The sequence below is a fragment of the Antennarius striatus genome, chromosome 11 (assembly GCF_040054535.1).
Source record: "Antennarius striatus isolate MH-2024 chromosome 11, ASM4005453v1, whole genome shotgun sequence".
Lineage (NCBI taxonomy): Eukaryota > Metazoa > Chordata > Actinopteri > Lophiiformes > Antennariidae > Antennarius > Antennarius striatus.
Window position 1 is genome coordinate 1,800,001 of NC_090786.1, and position 9,988 is coordinate 1,809,988.

Genomic DNA, 9,988 nt, shown 5'->3' on the forward strand with positions numbered 1-9,988 from the left:
CCCCGATCACAGCCCCGACGATGGCCCAGTTCACCACCCAACAAGCTGCACCCACATTTCCCGCACCGAATCCCGGTCGCGTTCCGCTACGAACACCCGCCGGAACCGTTGGGCTCCTACCTGTGAGGCCCGGCTGGCGCGGCTCAGCTCCCCGAAAACAAATCCCGGAGAGCCGGGAGGAGAGGAAAGTTTAGCCGGAGCTCCGCTCTGCTGCTCCGCTGGGGCGAGGAGGGAGGGAGGGAGGAGCTAAGGATTGGGGCTCCGAACCGATCCGAGGCCGGGGAGGAGCGTCTGGGTCCGGCCCTGAAAGAGCTCCGTGCCGCGGGGTGGCGAGAGGAGACGCAGCCGGGCGAGGCGCTCCGACCGACGGCTACAGATCCTCCCACAGCCGCTCGGATAAAGTTGATCTGGTACCCTGCTCAGCTGTCGCCATCTTTACCCGCGGGGCATGACGGGTAATCCTCAGGAATCCCGATACCCCCTTTCTCACCCCCCCCCCGCACGTCCTGCGTGCTGACGTCACGCACCTTTTGGTGTGGACGTGTACAGGTGGTTAACCAGTAGTCACGTTTCCATAGCAACCTGTACGGTTTTTTTTACGATCCAACTTTTATAGGCGGCTGATGTTAATTAATTAAATATCAATGATCAATAAAAACGTAATGTTTACAAACAAACCGTCTAACAGTGACCACAGAACAGTGCTGCAAAGTAACTGAGTACTTTAAGTACTCTAAGTATTTATTACCTTAGGAGGTTTATAGGTATGGACTTAATGTATCCTCAGTTTTGTCTGCAGGGGTTCTAATGATTCCCATATTTTTGTCTGCAGGTGATCTAATGATTCCCACAGTTTTGTCTGCAGGTGTTCTAATGATTCCCTCAGTTTTGTCTGCAGGTGTTCTAATGATTCCCAGAGGTTTGTCTGCAAGTGTTGTAATTGTCCCTCTGTTTTGTCTGCAGGTGTTCTAGTTGTCCCTCAATTCTGTCTGCAGGTGTTCTAATGATTCCTACAGTCTTGTCTGCAGGTGTTCTAATGATTCCCAGAGGTTTTTCTGCAAATGTTGTAATTGTCCCTCTGTTTTGTCTGCAGGTGTTGTAGTTGTCCCTCAATTCTGTCTGCAGGTGTTCTAATTTGTCCCTCATTTCTGTCTGCAGGTGTTATCAGTATGTCCCTCAGTTCGGTCTACAGGTATTCTAATCTCTCCCTCATTTCTGTCTGCAGGTGTTATCAGTATGTCCCTCAGTTCTGTCTACAGGTATTCTAATCTCTCCCTCATTTCTGTCTGCAGGTGTTTGCGGTGTGTCCCTCAGTTTTGTCTGCAGGCGGTGTGTTGTGTCCACACACTGTTACAGTCTGTCCATATTTACACGTAAACACGTTGTTGCTACAGTCAGGTTTCAGGTGTCGACAACGAACGTGAAACAGAAATAAAAGTTTGAACATCAACATTTAGAATAAACAACTAAATAAACAACTAAACAAACAACTAAATAAACAACTTTTGGAATTCACTCAGTTTATGTGGAGGAATACCACCCTGTCCTCTGTGACCAATCAGATCGTGTTCACGCTGAACCTCAGATTGTTCTCACACACACACACACACACACACACACACACACACACACACACACACACACACACACACACACACACACACCAGTTGCTGAGAGACAATGTCCAGCTGCTCCACAACAATGCGGGTCCCCCCTCTGTCCTCTGACACGCCGGCGATGGGAGGAATGGGAGGAATGGTTTGAATCCCAGCAGCTGCTGGTGTCTCTCTGTCAGCTCCCAGGACCAGAACGAAAAACCAGTAAAGAGAAGCTGTGATCACAAACGATCGGGTATTGATCAGTGATCGGTTCTCCTCTCCTCACCTCCTCCATCCATCCGACCTCCGTGTGTGTGCGATCATGTTTGATGTCACTGGTGTCCCAGTTAACGCTCTACTGGCGAGGGTTCACACCAGTGGAGGTGGGCGGGGAGAGGAAGTTGTCTTGACCTTTCAAAATAAAAGAAGGGATGATAAATCAAATTTAAATGTGTTGTTATAAAGAAACACAAGCATGAAGGAACTCCATTTAAATGTTAAGTGGAGGGTGGGGAGGGGGTCCTCAGCTGCTGTGGTGAGGGAGGGGTCAAGGCTGCCCCCCGCCCCCTCCATTCTTCTCCTGTGTAAACAGAGAGGCATTGTGGGGCAGGTGGTTTGTCACAGAGGAATCTCCCAGCTGCCCCGTTGGTCTTCATCCGGCAGGTTAGACCCTCATCAACCCCTCAACGCTCCCCCCCCACCCCCCACCTCGAAGCCAACCCCCCCTCCAACACACACACACGTCTGAGCGGTGGTCAAACGCCTGCCGTGGTCCAATTTAGCTTCCAAACGTCGTCATGGGGGGGGGTCCAGTTACCTCCCCCCGACCACAAAGCTAAACAAACACTGGAGTGGGGGGGGGGTGGCATTATTGGGTATTAATTGCTGAACAGATCATCTCATCGATCAATTACACGATCAGAAGCCTGAAGGTTTCTGGGGGGGGATTGGATGATGTTCCTGATGTTCCTCTGGGTTCCCCCCCCAGGAGGAAACAAGTCGCAGCCCGCCGGGCGTCGGCGTCGATCTGATTCACTAACAGGAGATGTGAACAAACAGACGTGCAGAAACACGAGCAGACGCACGCCGACGCCGAGCATTCTGGGAAATGAAACACATCTGAAGGGATCGTCTGCAGGAAGGAGTCCAGAAACGAACCGCACGGCATTCTGGGAAAGAAGTCATCAGACTGATCCAAGCTTGATGCTGGAGAACCAGCAGAACTTCATCTAGAACCCGGACCAGAACCCAGATCAGAACCCAGACCAGAACCCAGATCAGAACCCAGACCAGAACCCAGATCCGGTTCTGTGTGAACCGGTTGTGCATCAACACAACTTTAAGTGTGAAACCGTCCAATCAACACCTGAATGAGTCCAATCTAACGCCAGAGTCACCAGGAGACACACAGACTCCGCCCAACCACGTGTGTGTGTGTGTGTGTGTGTGTGTGTGTGTGTGTGTGTGTGTGTGTGTGTGTGAGGGGGTGTGTCACATGAGGAGGAGGACTCTTCTCGTCTCTTCATCTGTATCTCCAGACGCTACAATTACCTCCAGAAGTGTGTGTGTGTGTGTGTGTGTGTGTGTGTGTGTGTGTGGAAGGGCAGCCGAACTGATTGTTAAACGTTGGGACATCAGCAGAAGAGGAAGACGAGGAAGAGGAGGAGGAGGCCGGCAGGTGAAGGTAAGAGCTCCTCATCGCTGAGACCTGATCAATCAATACCTGATAGATCAATAGACCCTCTGCATGATCATTAACCCTTTAGTGAGAGATGATGGAGGATGATCTGAGCTTCTTCTTCTTCTCCTCCTTTTCGATCTGTTCGTTCCATCGGGTCTGGGTCCAGATTCATTTGATGCTGTAAACGTCTTGTTGCCATGACAACTCAACGCTCACAGCGTCGTCAAATTTCCGTCGTCACACCTGTGAGGCGTTTGAGCCTGTAGGACGTTTCAGCGACCACGTTTCCAAGCTGACCAGCCTCCTGTTGCCATGGCAGCAGGCAAGCAACAGCTACAAGCTAAAGCTAACAAAATCAAACCACTGGCAACAAATATCACAAACAGCTAGCATCAAAAGTGTTAAAATCTAATAGCGAATAGCTAGTTGCTAATATCTAACTAGAAATACTTCACAAGGCTAGCTCGGTTGCGCGAACATGGACACACTTAGCATTGAACATGCTAGCGTTTTATCCAAATTCGCTAAATAAATATGTGTCTCGTTAAACAGAGTAATTTTAGCATGTCACGCTAACCTGCTAAATGTTAGCATGCTACGGCTTCATGCTACATACGTAATTAGCCTGAACAGTGGTGTCATGCTACGCTAAGATGCTAAATATCAGACGGTTATTCTAACCTGCAAATGCTATCCTGGTGTTATATGTGAATGTGTATGCTACATGCTACATGTAGCATTTGTGAATAAAAGCTGTCAGACACACGAGAAGAAAAATAAAAAACTATTTGGATGGAAGCCAAACCTTCAGCAGTGAGCGTGTTATGCTAGCATTAAATTGGCCACCTGTTGCTATCCATTCACACACACACACACACACACACACACACACACACACACACACACACACACACACACACACACGCACGCACATCTCATTCTTTTCTTTCTCAAGCAAACACACTGACAGAAAAGATGTGTGTGTGTTTGTGTGTGGCCTTTGGAATGTGAGTGAGTTCTACACACACACACACACACACACACACACACACACACACACACACACACACACACACACACACACACACACACACACTAATCCAGGCATGTCCGCTCCTGTCTTAGCGGAGGTTGTGTTTGTCGCTGTAATCTCCAGAATGATCCTGCTCGTCGTTACTCGCCGCCTGCCAGTCGAGTGTGAGGGCACAGAAACCTGAAGGTCCGTCGCTACAGCAACCGAACCCGGCTGAGAGCGGAGCAGACGGGCCGGGCCGACCCGGAGATGTGAGGAGGTCCAACCGGCAGCAGAGCAAAGCAGGAAGCAGCAGGTATGCAAAGACGCCGGTCACATGACCCCACCTCCACCTCCACGTGTTAAAGGGGGGGGTCCGGAGCGCCGGTGCTGGTTCTGGTTCTCCTGCAGGGGTGAGGGGTCAGGGTGTGTTGGCCTAGCTTAGTTTAGTGCTGCATGCAAAACGAATTCTGATTGCAGCGCTGGTTCCGGTTCTGGTTCTGGTTCTGGTTTGGATTCTGGTTCTGGTTCTGGTTCTGTTCTTTGTCTTTAATCCCTGAAGTGGACGGCGGGACGCCCGTCCTCCAATCAGTGTGGACTTCACTAACTTTCAAACCGTGTGAACGGAAGCGGTGGCGGGGGGAGGAGCTAACGGAGGCGTGTCAGTAGGGGGGTGGTGCAGTGGTCGCCATGTGTTTCTATTCAGGTCAGAAAAGACCCCCCAGTTTCTTTCTTCTCTCTCAGGTCCGAGACTCCGCCCCCTTCGCCGCCGCCATGTCTCCAGTCGGAGCTGCGGCCGTCCTGCTGCTGCTGAGCTGCGGCGTCCTGGTCGTTCCGCCCTGCAGAGGTCAAGGTGAGGTCAGCGAACGCCCTCAGGGGTTTGAGTCGGGGTGGGGGTGCGGTCGGCGGTGACACCGGAGGCGGGGTCAGCGACGGGTCGCCACTGAACAGGTTCATGATCCCAGAGCAGCGCTAACATTTACAGCATCGCTAACATAGCATTAGCTTAGCATCATGTTCGGCTCTCTGTAACCATGGAAACACCTGGATCAGCAGACCAAAAGTGTAGAAGAAGAACAACAACAGCCAACCTGGAGGCTCCTGGGGTCTTGGGGCCCCTGGAGGTTCCTGGACGTTCTGGGGGTTCCTGGAAGCTCCTGGGGGTCCCTGGGGCTTCCTGGGGCTTCTGGGGGCTCTTGGACATTCTGGGGACTCCTGGTGGCTCCTGAAAGTTCTGGGGACTCATGGGGGCTCCTCGAGGCTCTTGAAGGCTCCTTGAGGCTCTGAGGGTCTGGGGGTTCCTAGAGGCTCCTGAAGGTTCCTGGGGGCTCCTGGGGGCCCCAGGGGGCTCCTCAGCAGCTTGTTGTCCTCCATTAATCTGGTTGGTGTCCCCCCAGCTGTCAGATTAACCTCGCCTCTTTGTCGTCTGGCTATTCTCATGTAACACCCCCCCCCAGCTGTTGCTCCCATCATGTGGTCCCACGGCAGAGCTCCGTGCTGGGCCCCGCCAGGGCCCCGAGGACGAGCCTGTTTTCTCTGCGTCAGGAGCCGCTTTGAAACCCCCCCCCAACCCCTCCGGATTCCGTCCCGACACCCGATCCACCGACAGCTTCCCCTGACCGGGGTCAGAGGTCACGGCCGGCGGTCTAAACACGGAGCTGAAAACTGTCCGGGTTCAAAGCCGTCAGACATCAGACGCGATGCGTTCGCTGCCCTGCGTCACCTCGACGCCACACGTGTGTCTCCGTCCCTCGCCGTCCAGCTGTCGCCCCGATGGGACACGTGTCTGAGCGCCGTCGGGGATCAGAGGTCACGCTCCAGTCGGTCCGTCTCTGACCCGCCCCCTCCTCCTCCTTCTCTTTCATCTCCACAGAAAGTGACTGCAGCTGCGACGACACCAACAGCCGCTGCGACGAGTCGGGCGTGTGCAGGTGAGGCCTCGTCGGTCACCTGACTGCGACAGGTGTTGGGCGGGGTCATAACTGACCCGTGTGTGTGTGTCTGTGTGTGTGAAGGTGCGACCCCGGCTGGGATGGCGAGCACTGCGAGCGCTGCGTGCCGACGCCTGGCTGCCTCCACGGCTCCTGCCAGCAGCCGTGGCAGTGCACCTGTGAAGCGGGGTGGGCGGGGCGCTTCTGCGACAAAGGTGAGACCACATTCATACCTGACGGATGGACGAGATGCCTGCGTTACCCACGATGCACCTCCTCGTTTCAGACCTGTCCGTGTGCGACCAGCAGCAGCCATGTCGGAACGGCGCCACCTGCCTGATGGAGGACAACGGCGAGTTCACCTGTCTGTGTCCTGAAGGGTTCCACGGCAGGAAGTGTCACCTGAAGGCGGGGCCGTGTCACCAGAGCAGGTGTGGGGCTTGTAGTTCTTTTGCGCCAAAACACTTCCTGTTCTTTTTTCATAATTTATTTCCTCTTCCTGCACTTCCTGTTTTGGACTCCAGGTCTCCGTGTAAAAACGGCGGTCTGTGCGAGGACGCCGACGGCTTCGCTGCCGCGCTGACGTGTCGCTGCCTCGCCGGCTTCACCGGGCGCCGCTGCGAAACCGACGTGGACGACTGCCTGATGCGGCCGTGCGCCAACGGCGCCACCTGTCTGGACGGCGTCAACCGATTTTCGTGTCTCTGTCCCGCCGGATTCGCCGGACGCTTCTGCACCGTCAACCTAGATGACTGTGAGAGCCGGCCGTGCCTGAACGGCGGCCGCTGCCTCGACGGCGCCGGAGGCTTCCGTTGCGTCTGCAGGCCGGGGTACGCCGGGGTCACCTGTGAGACAAAAATGAGTGGCGACAACGACCACGAGCGCAGCTGGATGAAGCTGGGGTGGGAAGGAGGAGGAGGAGTCAGACCTCACCTGACCACCGGGGGGCGGAGCCAGAGGAGTAGGACCACAAACAGCAGTCACCATGGCGACAGGCTGCTGAAGGTGACGGTCAGCGAACGCAGCGGCGGAGGCGGCCTGTCAGACGTCCAACTCATCGTACTGCTGGTGCTAGCGGCCATGACGGTGGGTGTGGTCTCGCTGACCGCCGCCCTCGTACTGCAGGGCTGCTGCAGGGACTGTGGCCACACCCCCGGCTGGCAGATGACATCATCATCACGACAACGACGACGGAAGAGTGACGGTCTCGATGAGCAGGAGTGTCGGATCAGCGTCCTGAACATAGCGGAACCAGAGAAGAAGAAAATGAACGCCGACGTCATTTAAACCTGAGAGGTCAGAGGTCACGGCCTCACCTGACTCGTCCGTGTCTGAACAGTATGTGATACGTTACCCACAATGCACCTCATGCGCTGCCAGGAGCACGACTCTGTTAGCGGCTGATGTACCCAGGAGCAGCTACAGATATTAGCACCTGGAAACACCTGGAAACACCTGGACACACCTGGAAACTCCTTCAGACACACAAACGTTCACATGTGTATTAAACATGAAGACATGTAGAGAACATTTTGCACAAATTTATTTTCCATTCAAACGATTTTTAGCTTGTATTAAACATGTTTCAGATCAGATTAGCGCTAACCCTGCTAGCACACTAATGCCAGCGATGCCTTTTCCTGATTGGCTCATCCGGAAAGTGTCATGGATCCCCTAAAATATGTCAGATCTGCATCAACCTGCAAACATTTTAACTGAATTTAATTAGTATAGTTAAGTTTAACTTAACTAGATAATTAAGGTAATTTTAACCAAAATTATTTTGGGTCAACATGGGCTAATATAGCCTAGTAATTAAATTATACTTCAAGGTAACCTTAACGATGTTAGCTTAGATCCTGGCTAATACATTAATTATTCTCAAATTAATATGGATTTTAAAGAAATTTCTCAATGTTCAAGATTTTGGGAACATAATTTTAGATCCCTTAATTTGTTTATACACAAATTTTTCACTAAATTTTTTTGAGTTAAATTAGCGATATATGCTAACGTAAAAGCCTTTTTGTTCACCATTTCCAATCTTCATGTAAAGCTAAGATAGTAATTTGTGCTTATTTTTAGTCTTCTTGCCCACATTTCTCTTCTTCAAGCTAAGCAATGCTAGCTGTTACCCTGTCACCAGTCTCATGTCTGTTAGCATCCAGACAAAAATAACTGGAATAAAATCTAAACATTTCATTCACAAAGGAAATTTAAGATTTTTCTGAATGTAGAGCTGCTTCTTGATTCTTTTAACAAACGAACCGTTGAAAGTTGTAAATATTGTTTTCTGTGTGGAGACGGCAGCTTCATACTTATATCTCCAGACCTGACAAGATTGTATTATTGATGTAAAGATGTTTGTGTGTTTGGCAGTAGCTGTTTTTCTTTAACATTTTATTGTGCAAAAACTACTTCCTGTTGCATAATTTTAATTTACTTAAAGTTATAATTCAGTAAGTCTAAAATAATGTCAACAACTTCAATAATGGTGGATTTTTGCTAGAAATATAAAACAACCTGATAAAAGTATTTCAACCTGCTGGAGTCTGCAGCAGCTGTAAAATCGATTTATTGGTGATAAATTGATCAGTAGTGTTACGTTCCCAGAATTTTAGGTGTGCAATAAAGTTGAAGGATGACGAGCTGTGAATTTATAGATTTAAACGTGTTTCTGTTTCTGTTAAAATAAATAGAAGAAATTATCCTGGATTTTTCTCCCAGTAAACTGTAAATATTTTACATTTTTATTTTTAAACAGAAAATGTAACAAAAGTAAAATCTAAAATATTTGGGTGTAATTTTGGAATTTTCTGAAATTAAATATGAGTGACAATTAAAACAACTGATTTAATGTTAGAATACAACATCTGAGGCTAACATAAAGTTAGCTTCAGATGTTAGCTTAAATAAATGTTAGCTAATTATAAGATTTGCTAATGTCAACAAATCAGTTCCTTATTACCTTCAATTATTTTAACATATAACACAACTACTAAATACCTAGTAAGATAGTAATTATTATACAGTGGTACCTCTACTTACGAAATTAATTGGTTCTGGAATAAATGACGTAAGTAGAGACGCGTTTTCCATTCAAATGCCCTAATCCGTTACAAGCCCCCAAAATTCAGACATAAATGTTTTATAAAGCATAAAAATGCATCAAAGCATGTAACAAATACATGTTACAATTAGATTATTACACAATAAATGAGAGTTGTGCATAATGTAAAAAACAAAGAATAAAGAATAAAATGATGGTCATTTACCTTTTAACTGCTGTCCTCATTGTTTTTTGCCCTCTGTGGTTCATGCCCTCTTGCCCCCCCATGAACAACAGAGTGAATTCCAGTCCTCCTCCTGAACTTCTCCAACCACCCACGCGACGCCTTAAACTCCTTAAACTTCCTTTAGTTGTAATAACGTGGTGATTGTAGATGCATTACGGCCATATTCTTTGGTGAGATCAACCAAACGCATCCCTTTTTCACGCTTTTCTATCATCTCTTTGTTTGTTTGTACGGACGAAAAAACTATTTTCTTGGTCTTTTCTTTTCCTCTTTTCTCCGTCACTTTCTTGGGGTCCATAGTGAATACTCTAACAGTTAATATATTTACGTAAAACTATCAGAACACCTCATGGGTGGAGGGCCGAATGACGAGGACGCTGCATAAACACCGATCTAGCTCCACAGAGGTCCCTCTTAGCCAATGGGATGCCAGGATGCTAGGTAAGAGCCAATGGCAGAGCAGCTATGAG

At 49.6% G+C, this 9,988-nt stretch overlaps 2 protein-coding genes across 3 annotated transcripts in view; one reads left to right on the top strand and one right to left on the bottom strand.

The window, feature by feature from the left end:
* tjap1 (tight junction associated protein 1 (peripheral)) overlaps positions 1 to 428 on the bottom strand; it is a 17,978-nt gene extending 17,550 nt beyond the window's left edge. For both annotated transcript variants that reach the window (XM_068327868.1, XM_068327867.1), the window contains exon 1: positions 121 to 428. The gene's annotated coding sequence lies outside the window, so the exon portion shown is untranslated. The remainder of the gene's footprint in view (positions 1 to 120) is intronic.
* A 2,715-nt stretch (positions 429 to 3,143) lies between these two features.
* On the top strand, positions 3,144 to 9,425 carry dlk2 (delta-like 2 homolog (Drosophila)). The gene is made up of 7 exons (XM_068327807.1): positions 3,144 to 3,282; positions 4,436 to 4,607; positions 5,036 to 5,144; positions 6,165 to 6,222; positions 6,307 to 6,437; positions 6,509 to 6,653; positions 6,747 to 9,425. The coding sequence occupies exons 3-7, from the start codon at positions 5,066 to 5,068 to the stop codon at positions 7,507 to 7,509; spliced, it is 1,176 nt and encodes a 391-aa protein (XP_068183908.1). The 5' UTR covers positions 3,144 to 3,282; positions 4,436 to 4,607; positions 5,036 to 5,065; the 3' UTR covers positions 7,510 to 9,425.
* The last annotated feature ends 563 nt before the right edge of the window (positions 9,426 to 9,988 follow it).